This window comes from Sebastes fasciatus, chromosome 24, assembly GCF_043250625.1.
Source record: "Sebastes fasciatus isolate fSebFas1 chromosome 24, fSebFas1.pri, whole genome shotgun sequence".
NCBI classification, from domain to species: Eukaryota; Metazoa; Chordata; class Actinopteri; order Perciformes; family Sebastidae; genus Sebastes; species Sebastes fasciatus.
Window position 1 is genome coordinate 8,803,380 of NC_133818.1, and position 19,911 is coordinate 8,823,290.

Genomic DNA, 19,911 nt, shown 5'->3' on the forward strand with positions numbered 1-19,911 from the left:
CTTTTAAAGTTTTGTGGCATTATTTTATTGATGACACTTCCATTATAATGCCTTATAACAGGAGAATAAAGTCATATTACGAGAATAAAGTCAGAAGTTTACGAGAAAAAAGTCGTAATATTATAAAGAAGTCATTTTACGTGTTATTTTCTTTTTTTTCTCGTAAAGTTCTGACTTTATTTTCGTAATATTACAACTTTCTTTCTCATAAAGTTATGACTTTATTCTCTTAATATTATGCCTTATTTTCTCGTAAAGTTATGACTTTATTCTCGTGATATTACGACTTTTTTTTCCCTTGTGAAGTTATGACTTTATTCTCGTAATATTACGACTATAAAAAGTCGTAACATTCTGATTTTATTCTGTAAATCTCAGATGTTTTTTCCCCTCAACGGAGTAATACTCCGTAGTACATTTGCTCTTTGGCCCTCACTTAGACTATAAGCTGTGTTACCTTCATCACAATGATCAAATGTTTTGCGGCTCCAGACAGATTTATTTATCTATTTTTTGCCTTAAATGTCTCTTTTGATAGTAAAGGTTGCTGACCTATAACATCAAATGTGGGATCACATTGTGAGAACTAACATGGCAGGAAATCCTGTAGGGCTGCAAGTTGGCTAAGGATTATTGTCATAATCAATTCAACTGCTTATTATGATCTAAATTAACTAATTAATTGTTAGAAAACAACCACAGTGTCCTAAAGCCCAACCTAAGTTAACAAATGTATTGTTTTGTTATAACAGTCTAAAACTTGTTTAGTTTAATGCATCAATAGCATTAGAGAAGCTGTAACTAGTAAATGTTTGGTATTTTTACTTGATAAATGCTCTTGAATCATGTATTATAGGCTGCAATGCTATGTATTTGTTATAGGTTAGGGTTCATTTGTGCCAGTGTGGGGAAATACGAGTTTGTTTTACATAGGATCTGTCTGTATTTCAGAGTATTTTGCGTCGAAGCCCACTGGCTGTGTTGTTTGCGATATGAGATCCTGCACCAAAAGGAAAACTGCAGTAATCTGAGACAAGCTTAGCACGGTGTTAGACTCTGAGAGGACGAAGAAAAAAAAGCCGTTAATGCAAATGCTTGGAAGATTGCGGTGCTAATACTCAAGGCTAAGCTTAAATGTCTATTGCTGCCTTGAAAGGCTGCATCCGGAGGAAAGAAAAGCCCTGAGAGAACGCGCTCAGAAGCTGTACTCGGCGTTTGCTCATTGTCATAAGCAGCAGAAATACTGTGTGAAGTTGGTAACTTTTAAACTTTTAGACTTCAATACCTGACTTTTAACAATGCAGAAATGGTTGCCTTGAGGGAAGATTGAAAAGCTTCCAGTGAATAAGTCCCAGAAATTTCAAGTGGTCATTGTGATTAAATATGTTTCTGTATGTAATGTCATTTATTGATACGCTTAAGTCAGTTATCAAGGAAAAAATGCAAATTGGATGTGCTGCTTTTCTCTGTTTTATATCACTCTAAATTGAATCTCTTTGTGTTTTGGACTGTTTTTAGCGTTTTAAAGACGCCTCTTTGGGTTCTGGAAAACCATGTTGGGTGGCATTCATTGACAGGTAAACTGATAATTGTAATGCAGCCATAAAAAGGACACTTTTCAATCCATCATAACAGGTTTAGCTGTCACATATCAAAAGCAGTTTTAAAAAAAAAAAAAAGTGTGCAAGGCACTAGAATCACCATAGAAACAGACAGTAGCGTTGTGGTTCGGCACAGCGTTTCATGTTATAATCAACTTTAAATAACACAGAAGGAGCACACCTTCAAGTGAAGACAAAGATGGGAAATAAGTGTGCGTCATGGGAGGTGATTCAGCACGAAATGTTAATTCACATTATGAACACACAGAGTCCCGTTTGCCTCGGGAGGGATAATCTTGCAGGATCATTTCATGTGGTTTTAATTCAGGCTGGTATTTCCCAGGTAACGGCGTCCTCCGACACCCGGGAGCGGGAGGAAGACGAGAAGCGGCTCAGCGGCAGGCTCCTGACGATATTAATGAAACGAGGCGAATCCTCGCCGAGCGGAGATGTATTTACTGAAGCTGCGAGGACAGAGAGATGGAGCCCAAACCACCGGTGTGTTGCAATGCACCCAGAACTTTGGATTTGGTATTATAATTTGTATTGAGAAAGTATTTTTAGTCCTGCTCGCAAAGTGTTTAAGAGGCCGATAAGTTTGATTTTTACAGCCCTGAAGCGACCACAACACATCTGCAGGAGCTTAATGGCATTTTTCATTAGTGCCACTGATTAATTTACCAATAAACGGCAGCATTACTTTGCCAAGAATTAAGATTTCTAGCTTTTCTCGTAAGCTCCACTTGTAAAACAAAAGGATAAAGACACTTTCTATCACATTTTGTATGCATTGTATTTGTTTTTAATACTTTTTATGTGCTTATCTTTTTCAGAAAGTGATGGGTGAAGCTGTGAGGACGGAGAGATGGAGCCCCATACCACCGGTCTGTCACAATGTAGGTCTAGCAGCTGTTTTAATTGACACCCATAACTTATTTTGTAAGTGTTGGATTGGTGATGAAGAGTGTGTGTGCTTGTGGATTATTATTATTATTATTATTATTATTATTATTATTAAGAAAGTAATTTTAGAGCTCGGAAAAATATGACATCAAGCAAATGCCTGCGATGCCTGCTTGCAAAGGTTTTAAGGTTTACAGCCCTGAAGCGACCACAACACATCTGCAGGAGCTTAATAGTATTGTTCACTGATTCATTTACCAATAAACAGCAGCTGATCCAACAATTACTTTGCCAAGAATTAAGATTTCTAGCTTTTCTTGTAAGCTTCACTTGTAAAACAAAAGGATAAAGAGACTTTTAATCACAATTTGTTTTAACTTTGACTAGTTTTTAATACTTTTTATATGCTTGTGTTTTTCAGAAAGTGATGGGTGAAGCTGTGGGGACGGAGAGATGGAGCCCAAACCACCGGTGTGTCACAATGTAGGTCTAGCAGCATAACAAAATTGACACCCATAACGTTTTTGTATGTGTTGGATTGGTATTATTATTATTGAGAAAAGCTGTGAAAAATATGACACGCAAAGGTTTTTAGGGACCAATAAGTTTGATTTTACAGCCCTGAAGTGACCACTATGATATGCAGGAGCTTGATTAATACCACTTGTTCATTTACCAATAAACAGCATCTGATACAACAATTACTGGAGCAAGAATTAAGATCTCTAGCTTTTCAAACTCACTTCAATTTCTATCTCTTTATTTTATTCAATTTTTTTTTTTTTTTACATTGACTACTTTTTAATACTTCTTATATTCTTATCTTTTTCAGAAAAGTGATGACTGATTGCCTCCGCCAGTCAAAGTGATCATCAATGGTAGGAACTGCTTTATTTTTGCTTTCTAAAGCAGCGATTGTCTTGCTTTCTTTTCAGACATGATGTGGGATCTCATGCTTGTTTGCTGTTTATGCTTGTTGATGAATATTGCGCCTGCTGGTTGTCTTTTGGTCTCGTTTTCATGGAAGCTTGAATGCCATTTGTTTTTTACTCTGCAGCTGTTGTTGATGTATTTAAGCTAACGGTTGTACATGGAAGTTTGTGATTTGCTGGAGAAAATTGAAGGATGGGAAAAGCTTGTGAATTGATCTTGACTGCGAGGTCTGTGGACAGCTGTTTGTATTACACTTTGTCTTATTGAGACTGCTGTTTCTAGAGTCTCATCTTGTCTCAGTCTTTCTCTATCTCTTTTTGTTTAGCACTCGATCCGCATATTTGATGAAGTTGATGTACTTGCAAGATTATTGCAATTTTAGGGTTGTATCCACATGGTTGAATGCACTTGTTGTAAGTCGTTTTGGATAAACGCATCAGCTAAATATCAGAGTCATATCTCAGCAGAATCAGCATTTGTTCAGACTCTTGTGAAGCTTTTATAACTCATTCTTATTGCAATTGTGTCACTCTGTTTTATTAAGGTCATCGTGGTCTGGAGTGGTCCTCAGTGTCCTAACAAAAACATAGAAAGTCATGATGTGCAGCTGATGTGATCAATGAAAGCTGGAAGTAGATAATTTAAATGTAAAATCAAATTATAGACAGATGTATAAATACATTAAATTATTGTTCATATCCCAAAACGTCTTTCTTTTCTTTCTATCGGGCTCTAAAGCTCATAAAACATAGCGAGCACGTGTTCGTCGATGCTGCTCGTGCCAGTCACGGGTCTGAAGAAGAGTCCCGCCACCGCGTCCGGGTCCACGGACCGCAGGGCGCGCAGGACCGCGCGCAGTCTGCCGAACCGGCCCGCGTTGCCCCGGTGCACCGTTCTCACGTGCTCGTAGAGTGCGCACTCAGCCTCTCTCTGGAGCGCCTGGATATATTCCCGACACTCCAGCTCCATCACCTCTGCAGGACAGAGACAGAGACAGAGACACACAGGGAGGGACTTTATTTGATTCATCGTTAAACAGACTAAATGTGTTTGTTTCTTTGTTTGTTTATTAAGATCCCCATTAGCTTTTGCATAGCAGCAGCTATTCTTCCTGGGCTCCACATAGTTTACATGGTGACAATACAAAAATACACAATCACACTGTCATACACCTCCGGAGCCACATGCGTCTCTTTAGTCCCTCTCCAGTGGCTCCTTGTGGATTTATAACAATGGAAATGAATAACTGTTTTTTGTTTACATTTTCATTTTTATTTATCATTGTTGTAGGTCTAATGTAAGACGGAGTATTAGGGCCACATTGAGGAAAACAATTAATCTGATTTCGAGAATAAAGTGATAATATTACGAGAAAAAAAGTCGTAAAATTATAAGTAGTAATTTTACCTGTTATTTTCTTTTTTTCTCGTAAAGGTATAACTTTATTCTAGAAATCTCAGACGTTTTTTCCCTCAATGTGGCCCTAATAGTCCGTAGTACATTTGCAATTTGGCCCTCACTGCATTAGACTTATATACTTTTATACCTAGACTATAAGCTGCGTTACCTTCATCACAATGGTCAAATGTTTTGCGGCTCCAGACAGATTGTTTTTAGGTTTTTTTTTGCCTAAAATGGCTCTGCTGACCCCCGGACTAACATAACACATTGTAATACACGTCAATAATACAATAACAACTGACACAGTTTAAATAACAAAAACACAAAGAAAATAGAGCGGCTCCGACTGAATCTATCACGATCTAACAGATAAATATCATCATTTACACACCCAAGAATACTTATTAATTACTAAAGTTTCTTCTAAAGTAATGCTCTTTTAGTGTTTTTTTTAAAACCATATATAGTATATTTTGTTGTGTATTATGATTTGGGAGGGAATTCCTCTCTTGCATTGCTCTTTATATTGCTGTACCTGATTTGGTTTTTGGATCTTGGTAAAGTAAAACAACCTGCAGCAGCAGCAGCATGCCTGGTGGAATAATTGTGTGTATCTGCACTAAAGGATAGTTTTTTATAAAAACTAAATGGAGTCTTTGTTGTTATAACATTCTTAATGAAAACCATCAGCAATCTATTTCTCACTTCAAACCAAGAGAGACATTTATGCATTTTAAGAACATTTGTTCTCCACTCACAAGAAAGAGCTACACGTGCCGCTTTATTCTGGACTAGTTGCAGTTTTCTTTATTACCTGATTGAGTATTGTCTCTTTTATGGATATTTGAGGTTGTTTTATAATTTTATTCTCAGGTATTGTCTTATTTATTGTAGTATTTATAGATTTTAAGGGCTGAGAGAGAGAGCCAGGGTAAAATGCATTTCACTGTACACTGTACTCTTAAATGCATATGACAAAGAAACTTGAACTTGGTCTCTTACCAGGAGTGAATAGTATGGCTCCCTTCAGGAATGCGTATTCTTTGACGCTGATCCTCAGTCCTCTACATTTCACCAGAAACATCTTGATCCCCTCCGCATCCCCCACTGGCACCCCCTGGTCTTTAACCTGAACCTGTGTCTCCCTGCTGCTGCTGCTGCTGCTGCTGCTGCGCGTTAAGATCCTGTGCAGCAGACTGTGCTGCTGCGTCTCCACCGTGTCGAAGTCCACCGCGTCCTGCACCATGCCCAAAACCAGCAGAGGCGCCCAGCTGTTGCGCACCAGACGCAGCTGGTCCTCCTGCGGCAAACCACAAAAACACGGCACGTTTTTCACGAACTTGAAAGTTTTCACGAGCACCTCCGAGGTCGCTTTGAAGACTGAGTGCGGAGAGCGAAGCGCCACTAGTTTCCTCCTGGAGGAGCAGGAGCAGAGCCGGTGCCGGTGCGTCTCCAGGTGTCTCTGCGTGCTCTGGGTGCCTCTGTTGAGGAGGAGGCTGTAGAGGATGCTGCTCCGAGCCGCTGGCTCCTCCTCGCTGCCTCCTCTGCACTCACAGCACGACATGATGACACTTTGATTATGAGCTCGTTTTAGGAGAATCTCATCTTTTTTATAGACTAGACTTTGGGGGCTCCACAGCCCTCCCTAAATACACCAGAACACACATCCTGTCAATATTTTCACAATTAAAGCATAGCAGCATAGCAGCAGTAACTCAAAAGTGAGTTCTCAAAAACAATATGAAAAACAATATGAAAGTTTGGGTTGTTATTATTTATTAGCATATAATCATATGAATAGATAGATAGATATAGCTATAGGTAGAGCTTTGGATGGATAGAGATGGGTAGAGCTATAGATAGATAGATAGATTGATATAGCGATAGATAGATAGAGCTATAGATATAGATAGATGGAGCTATAGATATAGATATATAGAGATAGATAGAGCTATAGATATAGATAGATGTAGCTATAGATATAGATATATAGAGATTGATAGATAGAGCTATAGATATAGATATATAGAGATTGATAGAGATATAGATAGATAGAGCTACAGATAGAAATAGATATAGATATATCGATAGATATAGCTATAGATAAAGTTCGCTTATATTTATGAAGTAAATGTGTGTTTAGAAATTGTGTACACATCATGGTTGGGTTTCCTTAAATCCTGTAACTAAGTTGTACAATAGACTGGTAAAATAATTATTTGGAGTTGAATAATTTTATTATTATAAAACAAGTATTATAATATTGTTTGTCTTACATTTAAATCACTTGTTCATGCCCCCTTGACTCAGGGTCACTTTGGCTGCCACCTGCTGTTGTTTTAGAGTCGAGAGTCCGATGTGAACCAAGAGAGAGTGACGTTGGGCCGTGTTTGCCGTGATTAAAGATTAATCACAGATAGTGTAGTGAATGGTATCCCTTGTTACATTTAATTTCAATTCACATTGCATTTTGTGACGTAATTGAGTATTGTGGTGAATATGAAGCCTTTTATTTTGAAAGGAAAGTCAGCCAACATCCAGTCTTACTCTGGCTGTCTGTAGCTGGCTTGACGTAACCTCCAAATAGGCTTATTGTGGGCTAATAAGTGAAATCAAGGCCCGCCTTAAGCAGGACTTGATTTAGGGGCCCTCGCCTCATTGAAGCATCAGGCGTATATACAATGAGGCCATAAGGACACCGTGTGCTTGTTTGTGATGACGGCAACAGACCTTCAACAGCCAGCAGCACACAACATAGCTTATTGTATATTCAGAGTTTCATAAACAAGTGGGGGAATATCCCCTCCGCTCAGTCTCGGAGGCCTAATTTGAGCATCGGTGTGGCGCGGTGTCAGAGGTCGAGAGGGGGAGTATGTTAAGTCCTGTTTGTCGATGCAAAGCCAAGTGGGTTTCAGAGGGCAGCACGGGCTCCTGTTAATGTGAGATCTAGCTCATTAATTCAACGCAAACAAGGAAGCAACAGCCTCATACCACAGAGTGTTTGTCCTGTTTTGACAGACTTAAGCTCTATTGCCCGCGAGATACAGATTCATTTTTACATAAATACATGCACAGTTGTGATTATAGTGTTGGCTTCTCTTACTGTAACTATTGGTTACTTTCAGTCTGGATTATCTCATTCAAGTCAGGGCTGCACAATTAATTGAATATTGATCGCGACCACGATTTTGGCTTCCCACAATTAAATGAACATGATCGACTGCGATATTGACGTTTAGAACGCGTGCTCCGCTCATAGAAAACTGCTTAAATCAAGCACCTCCTAAACTTCTAAGCTCTCTAAGCTCTTCTAAGATTCCTAACCTCATATCCGAGTTTTTAGCGGCCACGTGATGGTTTAACGTCGGCACACAGCGGCGCGGTCAGTAACGTCTCACACACAATGAGTGCGAAGAAGACATAAAGCTGCAATTTGTCCAAAATAAGCCGTCGAGGAACAACCTTAAAATGTTTGGAACAACTTAATCAGACAATTATTATATTGCAGTTCATTCCCACGATGCTGCTCAGAGTAACCACAGCGACCGGCTCGTCTGCAGACAGTACCGCGCTAAAGAGCTCCGTTAACGGGGGGTTCCATTGAGTTACATTGTGGTGCTTTCAAGCTCTACTCAGTAAAATGATTAGGCGATGGTAAATTACAACGCTATTATGATCCGTTCAGATGTAATCTTGTAAAATAGTTTTTGGCTGGAAATCCAGTTGTTTGAAGGACACAGTAATATAAAATAGATAACAGAGAGGGAATTATGACCTGTTAAACTTCCTAACACTACCTCTAAGCAGATTATAATATATAATTGGATAATTGGAACTTCTAATGCCACATTTTTTTATTTTGTATTTTTTAATCAAAGCAAATATTTAAATTAAAATGCAATCGTTTATTTAATTTGAAATGTGTGTTTTGATGTAAATATGATGACAATAACAAAGTAAAAGGATAAGATTTAGAATTTCTGATTTATTGGAATATAGCACAACATGCAAGTGAAAGCAGCGCTCTGTAATTAATTGTGAAATTTGAAGAGAATAATCACGATAAATAATCGTTGATGTCAATATTTATAAAAGTAATCGGGATTATCATTTTCGCCATAGTTGTGCATGTGCATTGTGCATAATTGTGCCCCCTCCCCCCAATAATTTAGTATATAGAAAATAATACTATTTTTGTAAAACAATGGTGGCATTATGTAAACAAACTAACATTTTGAAGATGAAGGATTTTTTGGTAGTTATGAAGTTGGTTAAAAGATTAATCCCAGTGCAATTAGAAAATGATATTAATATATCATTTTTATGGCAGTTTTTTTTACACATTTTTGTCCTCTAAGGACATCAGAGCAAGTTTTTTAAAGGGATGCACAAGAGTTAAACAAATTAAACCTGCTTAACAAATTACTTGTTGAATCACAGCACAGTTATCTGATTACTAAAATGTTAGTCTCATTAAAAAAACAAAAGTGGACCATATGAAACATACTTTAAAGCTTGTTTTCATATATTTAAAGTGTACTTTTATATCAGATTTTTACACATAGCTGTTGATGCTATTCAAATTCTAGTCTGCACCCTGAATAACTTGTTGATATAATGATACGCTAAAGCCAAAATGAACAGTACAGGCTCATTTTTATTTAATCACTTGCACATTTAATTGAGCCTATATATGACCAGTCTGACCAGAAGTTTGGAAACTTTAACTCAAGTAAAAGCAGAGATGTTTGAGAGGAGGTCAAAACAGGAGAAATGTGAGATAGTTGTGCAGTTTTTTGTCAGAAGTCTTGCAGCAGAAGTCTCTAATCACACGTGATTGGTAGTTTTCCAACAGAGGCATGCAGCCATTAGAGTTTGATTCCATTTCTTCAACCCGCATAAAAGGAAAGCTGCCCTCGGTGTGTAATTACCTGACAAGGCCAGACGGTTCTCCTTGTAAGCTGTTTCTATAGTAACAAAGACTAGCAGAAAATATATGTCTGAATTCAACCCAAGAACAAATTACGAGGATTATACAAAGATGCGGGACGTAAGCGGGATGAATATTATGCAGGATTCCGAAGGACTCGGATGCCTTTCATTAAAGTTTTTGCGAATGACCCTTTACTGTTTTTCTCAGGGTTGTTTACGATGAGTTTCTCAGGCCTTTCACGCCTTTTCAGATTGCACTTGAACCAGCCCCGATGCAGAGAAAAACCTTGAGTCAAAACATAGAAAGCTCTCCTTTTGTTTCAGTTTTGTCTTTATATCCAGTTTGAGAAGAAGACCTTCTATTGAAACACGCAGCGGGAGAGACTGTTTTTACCGCATGCTCATTGTATTGCTCGCTTTGTACCGCGCTACTACTAACACATTAAATATGAGAATGTACAGCCGGTTAATTGGCTGTCAAAAAGCAAAATCCTGTCTGTTAGAGATCCCCTTTATGTCAGCTTTGTACCTTTTTTACTGTACTGCTTTTAAAACTAAACTGCAAAGGACATAACTTTTGGAAGAAAACCCTAAAGCTCAAAGCTTTACTCTAAAACCTCTTGTTAAACTGCCAGTCTTTGCCCAGGTATTATTACTGTAGCTCGGGCAATATCCGAGCGAAGACAAATGCTTCCAATATCCAGTAAATCAAAACAAGACAACCGCCAGAAGACAGTTCGCGAGCGGCTGCCGACCTCTCATCGCATCACGGGATTTTCTGCTTTCCTCAGCTCAAAGCAAAGCAATTCATAACTGTAGGGGAAAGCAGTGACTTATCTGCGCTTCAGAGCCAGAGTACACAGTCAAAACAGCCGTCTCTGCAAACACCGCGGAGGAAAAACAACAGTCCGCCGCGAAGCGAGGCCCCGAGAGGAGCCGGCAAACTCCCCGGTCCATTTAGCGCCGAGTTATTCCATCGGGCCCGTCTGTCTGTCTCTTGAGGTAAAACATCAGTCACCACGATAGGTTCAACCTTGGACCCAAGGACAGCAGGCGAACGGACAGGCAGCCCATCACCGCTGACAGGGGAACACCTTTTATCTCCTCACTGTCAGCTTTTTAGGAATTTAGAAAAATGGGCTGTTTTTAATTGATAGCCGTGATTTCCAAGATTTTCCGGACAACAAAAAGGCTGCTAGTTTATTACCATATTATCGTACCGTGCTATCGGGAAAGAATTAACAATTTTTCCTTTTTTTACGGGCGTCTGAGTTCTGCACCAGACTTTACTTTTTTCACATTTGTTATGACTATACCTTTTTTTTTATTTCATTCCAGTATCAGATTGTAATGACATTTTTATGGCATACTATACTATGAATTGTTTATCACTTTCTTTGACATTTTTATGGCCAAATATGACATTTTTTGACATTTAATGGCATACTATAGTAGGACTTTTTTATGATTTGTGTTTTATGGCATACTATACCATGACTTTTATTTGATTTTTTTAATGGCATACTATACTATGACTTTTATAGGATTTGTGTTTTATGGCCTATTATACTATGACTTTAATAGGATTTTTCTTATGCGGACTATACTATAACTTTTAAATGATTTTTTGAATGGCATACTTATACTATGTCTTTTATAGGATTTTTTTTATGGCATACTATACTATGACTTTTTTATGATTTGTGTTTTATGGCATGCTGTACTATGACTTTTATAGGATTTTTTATGACTTTGAGATTTTTCATGGCAAACTATGAAATTTTTTTATATTTAATGGCATACTATACTGCCATTTATATGACATTTGGCATACTATAGTATGACTTTTGTATGATTTTTTTATGGCATACTATAATATGACTTATGATTTTTTTATGGCATACAATACTATGACTTTAATATGATTTTTCTTATGGCATACTATAAAAACTGAGTTTTTTATGATTTGTGTTTTATGGCATACTGTACTGACTTTTATATGATTTTTTTAATGGCATACTATACTATGACTTTTATATGGCATACTATATGACATTTTTCAATGGTCCTATGTGCATAGGCAGACAGTTTTCAAATGGAGCTATGACTGTTACATGATTTTTTAATGGCATGCTATACTATGACTTTTATATGATTTTTTTTGTTTATTTTTTTATGGCATACCATAACCAGTGTTCGCGTCACTCTGAATAACTCACAGAACACATGCACAGTTTCTATAGAGACTATTTCTTTGGTAGAAAGTAGTTCTAATAAAAACTGTCAAAAGTGACATACTTTTTTATAGTATGCTCAAAAAATATGTCGTAGTACAGTATGTTCTAGAAATACACCAGAGAAGCGTGTGCTGTGTATGTAATGTTATGTAAAGAGATGTAGCTGTTGAATATTTAAAATGTAATTAGTTATTGCTGCACAACAAAGAATATGCCATTGTATTGAGAAGGAGACATAAATATCAGATATCCCACTAGATAGAAGTCTTATTTTGTTTGTGGATTGTTTTTTTGTAACTTGGGTGAACTGACTATAAATGTGTTACTTGATTGATATTTTTTACACCAGAGACCTAGCAGCTGGTCTCAGACCGTATGCCTCTTGTTTTTGTTTTCTGATTGCGGTTCCCTGTTTAAACTAGAGACTGTTGAAACTTCCCACACTGCACAGCTCATATTGTGCAGGTTCTTACATCACTTATTGGATTGAAGCTGTAGCCTGCAGGCAGACACTCAGTGCCTTGATGACCAAACCTCAGTCTGCTGCTTTGATATTCATTATTCAGGACTTGGTGTGAACTTACACTCCCCATGGCAGTGCTTTTAGGCGTAACCAGAATGTGCGTTTTTAAAACCAGACATATTTGTAGCGCTTACGTCTTCCATTTTGACTTAACTCTTGAACTATACTAAATATATATATATACTTTGACTGTTTTTATATTTTTCGACATACTATACTGTGACACTTTTTTTCTATATCCTACGCTATGACTTTTTTTCCACATACTATACTATGACTTTTTTTCTGACATACTATACTATGACTTTTTAATTTTTTCGACATAATTTACTATGAGTTTTTTTATTTTTTCAACATACTATAACTTTTTTCCGACATACCATACTATGACATTTTTATTTTTTCAACATGAATTTTAACATTATGACTTTTTTTTGTTTTTTTTGGACATACTATACTATGACGTTTATATGTCATAGTATAGTAGGTGGAAAAAAATACGTATAGTATTCTCTAAAAATATGTCATAGTATAATATGCTCTAAAACTGTCATAGTATTACTATAATATGTCATAGTATATGTATGTTGAAAAAAATGTCACAGTATAGTATGCTCTAAAAAAATACGTCATAGTATAATATGCGGAAAAAATGGCATAGTATAGTATGTTGAAAAAAATAAGTCATACTCAAATATGTTTAAAACAATTAAGTCATAGTATGTTGAAAAAATAAAATAGTAATGTAATATATATATATATATATATATATATATATATATATATACGTATGTAGAGAAAAGGGCATAAATGTCATAGTATAGTATGTCGAAAAAAATGTCATGGCGTATGTCCAAAAAATAGGAAAAAAACATACTAAAATATGTTTAAAAAAATAAAAAGTCATAGTACAGTATGTGGAAAATAGTCATATTATAGTATGTGGAAAAAATAAAATATAATGAAATTATAGTATGTAGAGAAAAAGGCATAGGGCAACTTGCGTCATAGTGTAGTATGTATACTGTCAAAAAAATGTAATATAGTCATAGTATAGTATGTTGGAAAAATTGCGCCACAGTATAGTATGCTATAAAAATACATGTATTTATTGTATTGTATGAGGAAAAAAATTAAATATAGTCATAGTATAGTATGTAGAGAAAACAATGTGTCATAGTATAGTATGCTCAAAAAATATGTCGTAGTACAGTATGTTCTAGAAATACATCATAGTATAGTATGTTGGGAAAAAATGAAAGTCATACGAAATGTATGTTTGAAAAAATAAAATGTCATAGTATGTAGAGAAAAGCGCATAAATGTCATATATCGAAATAAATGTCATGGTATAGTATGTCGACAAAAATGGCATAGTATAGTATGTTAAAAAAAAGTGATAGTATAGTATGCTCTAAAAATATATCATTGTATAGTATGATCTAAAAATATGTCACAGTATAGTATGTTGAAAAAAATAAGTCATATGAAATGTATGTTTGAAAAAATAAAATGTCATAGTATAGTATGTGGGAAAAATAAAATAGTCATAGTATGTAGAGAAAAACGCATAAATGTCATATATCGAAATAAATGGCATGTAGTATAGTATGTAGAAAAAAATGAAATATAGTCATGTATGTAGAGAAAAATGCATAAATGTCATAGTATGTCGAAAAAGATATAGTATAGTATGGTATGCTATACATCATAGTACATAGCATAGCTTTTCATGGTACTTGACAACAGTTTATTCAAACAACACGGCAACAATATACAACACACAACATTAAGCACACATTTAAAGCAGTTGTCAAAAGGTGAGGTTTGTTTTGCGATTTCAACAGACTGGCGCAGTCTCGGACGTGTTTGGGGAGCGACTTCCAGAGGGACGGGACAGCTACGGAGAATGCTCTGTCGCCACAGGTCCAGCGTTTGGAGACAGGAGCCGAGGCTGCAGGAAGGAGTGCGGCGGCGGAGAAGGTAAGTCATTAAAACACCATGGTATAGTATGCTCTAAAAATATGTATGTAATGACTCTTTTTCAACATACTATACTATGAATTTTTATCTTTCGATTAACTATACTATGACTTTTTTTCAACACACTATAAAATTAAAAATGACAAAGTACATAGTTTAGCTTTTCATGGTACTTAATGACACTTTACTCTGGTTAAAATGATCATAGCAAACAACACGGTAAAAATATTCAAACACAACATTCAAGATTCAAGCCCTTTATTGTCATCGTGCAGTACAACGAAATGAGATTGCGACAATGAAAATATGAAAAGATAATACAATCTAAAAATGTAATATGTATATTGGTGAGATGACAGTTTTGCCAGATTACATTAATCACACATAATCACAAAGCAGTTGTAAAAAGGCGAGGTTTGTTTTGTGATTTGAACAGATTGGCGCAGTACACATCCGCGTTTGGGGAGCGACTTCCAGAGTGACGGGACAGCTACGGAGAATGCTCTGTCGCCCCAGGTCCAACGCTCGGTTCTCAGCGGCGGAGACAGGGGGTTGGCATCACAAGAGCTGTGGTGGCGGAGAAGGTAAGTCATTAAAACACCACACCATAGTATAGTATGCTCTAAAAATGTCATATATTATGTTGAAAAACTAAATTTCATAGTATGATCTATCATAGTTTTATGGTAGTCTATCCGTATTTAATGTCCGATAGTATTTTTTTGCTGTCTTTGGTGGTAGTTTGGTATTTTGTTGGTAGTTTAAATAAACTACCATCAGACATTCCTAGTTTAATGCCAGTTAATCGTAGTTTAATGTCTGATGGTAGTTTTTTCCAAGTCTTTTGTCCTAATCTTTCTTTCTTTTTTGTTTTTCCCCTGTTTGTAGTTTGTTCGTAGTGTAGGGGCCTCACCAGGTCCTGGGTGATAAAGAGCGAAATGGACCCGTTCTTCACCAAGGAAAAGTGCGCACCGCCTTTTCCTTCATTTCTGGCTGCTTTCCCATCCGCTGCCACACGGAGGATCAGCCCTTCCGTTCATCAGCCGACGAGCATCGCAACGGCCCGTTATTGTCCGAGCCCGCGCGACGCCGCCGGACCAATTAACGACGATATACGCCACTATCGCTTCGGAGAAGCGATTCAAGTAAGAGGCTTGTGTCTGGGCAGAGACTAGTGAAATTGTGTATTCCAATAAGTTAATAACTATTGTTGATTTGTACTAAACGTACGGACCGCCGAGTCCATTTGTTTGCTTTACTTGCTTGTTATGCTTTGTTTACTGTTGCTGACTGTTTGATCGCTGTGTGCTCCACGCCGTGGGCTTCTCCGCTTCTCCTTATGTTAGCTTCTGCCAAAACGTGAAGATCTGTAGCTGTAGTTTATTAGCAAAAGACCAGTGCACAAACGTGATCACAAACACACATTCTCTTGCTTTTGTGTTTTGCTTGATTCTAGTTTAGTGCTTAGAGCTGCCTTGTAGAATATCCATTTGTTTATTGAAAGTGTTGTTAATCATTAATTACTACTGTTTAATAACTATTGATTTAGATTGATGTTGTTGGAGTGTTGTTGATTGATATTACTATATTTAAATAAATGGTCTTACTTTAAATAGCAGTTGTCTGTATTTATTGTGCATTTGTATTGCGGTAACAGCCGGTTGTGAGAGTTAGTGCTCGGATTCACCCTTCACCCTTCATCTCCTAAGTGTAAAGTAGTGTTTAAATACTGGCATTTGGAGTGAACAATCCCCTTATGAGACTGAATTAACGTTTTGGTTATTGGTCCCTGATTCCAGGGTGGTGCCCCGTTCATTATTAATGTTTATTGATAATTGTTATTTATTAATTAGCTAATAACCAAACCTGTTCTCTACAGTAGTTTGTAGTTTGTTTGTTTTCTACTAAGAATAAAGTGCCATATTCTAAGCCGGATGGTAGAATTCAGAGACTTGATTAAAGACTGTGCGCTTTAGTATTTTTGACAGGAAAGCTTGGTTAGGCTACCAAGTAGGATTGGTACTTTTAGCTGTCGGCCGCAGGCCGAGTCAGTCAGGCTCAGAGAAGAGATTACCGACGGTTGAAATGTTATCGGTAAGCGTAAGGCGAACGTGTTTGGAGCGAGCAGACTAGAGGTCGGAGGAGTTGCGCCACTGACGTTTTGATCAATAGTGTTTAAACTGGAGGAGAAAGACAGCGCAGCTGGTGCGGTAGTGGTGTTTTGCGGACAGATTTCAGGTTTCAGTCAGGGCTAGTACTTCAGTTTGTTTATGTGCTACTAAGTTATAAAAAGCACAAATAGAATTAAGAAATAAAAATCAGTAAAACACCGTTTGATTAATTGTTTTAAATGGGTTTTGTATTTCCTATTTATGTACAGAATATATAAAGTGAATGTCTCCACTTTTGCGTTATGGCTTTCTTACTACTTGCCAAGAGAATCTTTATTAAATATTTATCTTTGTGAAAAACAATTTCTGGTATCTTAACTTTATTTCAATTATTTTATGGATCTCAGTTGCCACCTCTTGCCAATATGGCTGTATTTTAGGGCACGCCCTAATTTAGGAGTAATGAAAAATCGCACTACGTTCTTCCATCCAAACTCCCTCTGGGAGTTTGCAGCAGTTGCCCGAGTCTCACATATCTCTGTCCAGCCCTTCTGTGTTATTTGCGAGTCTGACTCTTTCTCCCTTTTGTGTTTAATGCTTGGTTCTTAGAGTGCTTCTTAGTATTCTATATGTATATGTTTGGAAACCAACTTTTTACTTCTCTTTTGTATACACGTCAGAGTATGAAATTGTAATTGTTTGTTTTTACGCTTTGTATTTTTTTCTTAAAGTAATCTCTAACTTGCAGGTACTTGAAAAAGTCCCGCTTTTCCAGTCCAAATGTATCTGCTAAATCCCGACAGCTCTGCAGTTGACCTTTTTGAGGCGACTGAACAGAAACCTACCCAATACCTCTCCTAACCCACAGTTTAAATATGCCACCCAACCCGAGACCCCCGCACGTTTCTCCAATTGTAATTTCTTCAGCAGCCTAAACCACAGCTTAACTGAAAATAGGGTCCACTGGTTTAATCTGTTATAACTAAGTTGGCATCTCGAGACAAGAAGACAAGTCGTCTGTCTTTGCGTGCGATTAGAGATTTTAATATTAATGTGTGTCGGGTCAGATAGAGTCAAGTTAGCAAGCAAGAACTTTTCTCTGCGTGAAGCGTAACTAAACACGTCTACCCAAATCTCCTAACTACAAATAGGCACACACAAAAAGCAACAAACAGTATTTAATGTAATCAGTAAATGTACATCGACAGAGTCTGTTGCTTAGCCATCCGCTAATGCCGCGCTAAGGTAGGACCAGGTACTTTACCCAGTCCACGGAAGAAAAGCATTTTGATGTCGGAGGAGTCACGTTTGGAGAGTTTTGGTTCAATCCTTTGTTTCTCCAGAGGTCACAGATTGGCGCCAACTCGGTTTGTTCCTGCGTGCAAAGTGAGACGGTAGACTCGGTTTAAGTCTGGGTTAGCAGTAGGAAGGTTAAAAAGTAAGGCAAGGTCTTTTACCTCAGAAGAAATTCTTTGCGTCCATCTGTCGGTAACAGCACTTCTGCTGGCGTCTCGCAGGTTCTATTGTTGCGAGGTTGAGAAGAGAGGATTCAGACAAAGGGCAGCCATGCGGTCCGGTCTAGGACGGACAGAGAAATGGGTGTAGCACATGTTAGGCAAGAGAACAATACGGACAAAGGAGAATACAAGCAGACAAACTTGTAGAATATTGCGCACAGCGTCCTTGCGTCCTAGCTCGGTCGAACTCTCGCAGGTTCTTCTGCGCAGAGGTTAAGAGAAGAGACAGACAAAGGGTTTAGTCCTGGCACATGAGAATTAAATTGCGCAAAGCAGGAATTTCAAAAAAGATAGTCACTTGCGGCCTCTCGCAGGTTCTTTTGGTCAAAGAGTGAGAAGAAAGGATTCAGACAAAGGGCAGCCATGTGGTTTGGTTCAGGATTGAAGGACTCTGCAAAAGACAGGCAAATGTTTGTAGCACATGTTAAGCACACGGTATCAAGAGAAATGGAATAAAAAGTAGGAAAAAAAGACAAACCTGGACAGAATCCTGCAGCACTTGGGGCATAGCCCCGTGCCCTCGCCCTTTACCTCAGACGCTCCTTTTGCGAAGACCGAGTTTTGCAAAGACCTTTCTAAAAACTCTGTCTTTGCAAAAGTTCAGTCTTCGCAAACGGAGCGTCTGCGCAACAAGCGCGGCTATGCGCACCCCGACTGTCGCTACCCGACTGCCGCTTCCCGGCTGTCGCTCCACAAACTCCCGGCTTATGTGCCGGCACCTGCCCCTGACCTTGCCCCGAGACTGATTGCGCAACAGCTGACCGCGCTTCTTCCAGATTGCATACCGGCCAATCGGAAACCAATCACACTGCTCAACTTGACAACGAGCCACTTCCAATCACTAATCGCACCAGGTGTGACTTACCTTCCTGTCCTCTAGTTCACAGCTTGTTCTGCTACTCTTTCATGCCGCCTCATGCAAACCGCATACTTAGCTCTTGGTTTCCCAGTCTCCTCGCCGGATCCTGTGTTTAAATGTGCACCGCATCAAATGTTTTATGAGCCGACGCCACCGAAAGCAACATAGCTTCTTCAGTTGTACTATGTGCAATGACAATAAAGTTGCATTTCATCTAAGCCACTTTTTTCAACATATACTGTGATGTCTTTTTCTACATAAAATTCATGTACGTCGCTGTCTTTTTCAAACAAGTACTCTTTTCTAGAGTCTATGAGTAGGAGGACTCACCGGCATCCTGTCGCTGTATATGATGGTGTTGAGACGATGAGCTACAGTGAGCGCGGTGCATTCTCTGAACTTGTCCCGGATGGTTCTCTGGATCGGCTCTTCTGTCCTGTAGATGTTAAAGAAATCCACAAGTAAAATGAATAAAGACTTTGATAAGAACATTACACTTTTGATGGTGAAAAAAAATAAAAGGTCACATTGTGTGCAGTTCTGGTGCAGTATGCGTCATTTTCCCCTGCCAGTGAGGCGAGTTGTGTCAGCAGTACCTGGGGTCCGCGTTGGCCGTGGCCTCGTCGATGACCGGGATGCGGTTCTTCTTGAGGACGGCTGTGGACAGACGCGCCGGCTGCTGGAGCTCTTCCTCGTGGAGTCTGTAAACAGCACTGGGTCCTGGAAAAACATTTGTTCAAAACATGACCGCTTCTTATACTAGAAACAATTGTTTGTTTTTTTTAATTTATTTTACATTTTACTAATCACATTATCAGTGATTTCTTCTAAACAATACTGTTGCAGTTGCTACTCGAATGTTAATGTATATACATTATTTATGACAAAATAAAGCAATGTTAATCCTGTTA

At 38.0% G+C, this 19,911-nt stretch overlaps 1 protein-coding gene and 3 long non-coding RNA genes across 7 annotated transcripts; 2 read left to right on the plus strand and 2 right to left on the minus strand.

Moving 5' to 3' along the window:
* The first annotated feature begins 753 nt into the window (after window positions 1–753).
* Window positions 754–15,062, plus strand: LOC141763232 (uncharacterized). Of its 3 annotated transcripts, XR_012593057.1 has the most exons (7): window positions 754–1,952; window positions 1,987–2,099; window positions 2,435–2,497; window positions 2,926–2,987; window positions 3,337–3,382; window positions 14,378–14,456; window positions 15,030–15,062. It is a non-coding gene; the product is annotated as an uncharacterized LOC141763232 (long non-coding RNA). The 3 variants fall into 3 exon arrangements; XR_012593055.1 differs by lacking the exon at window positions 15,030–15,062 and having other exon boundaries at window positions 14,378–14,545; XR_012593056.1 differs by lacking the exon at window positions 15,030–15,062 and having other exon boundaries at window positions 754–1,577; window positions 1,945–2,099; window positions 14,378–14,545.
* On the minus strand, window positions 3,982–6,540 carry LOC141763230 (nuclear receptor subfamily 0 group B member 1-like). Its single transcript, XM_074627756.1, has 2 exons — window positions 5,841–6,540; window positions 3,982–4,411 (listed from the first exon to the last, which is right to left on the minus strand). Exons 1-2 carry the CDS (start codon window positions 6,400–6,402, stop codon window positions 4,170–4,172), a joined length of 804 nt encoding a protein of 267 aa, XP_074483857.1. The 5' UTR covers window positions 6,403–6,540; the 3' UTR covers window positions 3,982–4,169.
* Window positions 15,063–17,351: 2,289 nt separating the features above from the next.
* On the minus strand, window positions 17,352–18,504 carry LOC141763231 (uncharacterized). Of its 2 annotated transcripts, XR_012593054.1 has the most exons (3): window positions 18,082–18,459; window positions 17,527–17,999; window positions 17,352–17,481 (listed from the first exon to the last, which is right to left on the minus strand). It is a non-coding gene; the product is annotated as an uncharacterized LOC141763231 (long non-coding RNA). The 2 variants fall into 2 exon arrangements; XR_012593053.1 differs by lacking the exon at window positions 17,352–17,481 and having other exon boundaries at window positions 17,787–17,999; window positions 18,082–18,504.
* LOC141763233 (uncharacterized) lies at window positions 17,999–19,440 on the plus strand. Its single transcript, XR_012593058.1, has 3 exons — window positions 17,999–18,157; window positions 18,485–18,506; window positions 19,324–19,440. It is a non-coding gene; the product is annotated as an uncharacterized LOC141763233 (long non-coding RNA).
* The last annotated feature ends 471 nt before the right edge of the window (window positions 19,441–19,911 follow it).

Coding starts and splice junctions, on each gene's coding strand:
- LOC141763230 (XM_074627756.1), bottom strand. CDS start 6,402: ATGTCGTGCTGTGAGTGCAGAGGAGGCAGCGAGGAGGAGCCAGCGGCT. Junction 4,412..5,840: donor AGCCATACTATTCACTCCTG/GTAAGAGACCAA, acceptor TCTGTCCTGCAG/AGGTGATGGAGCTGGAGTGT.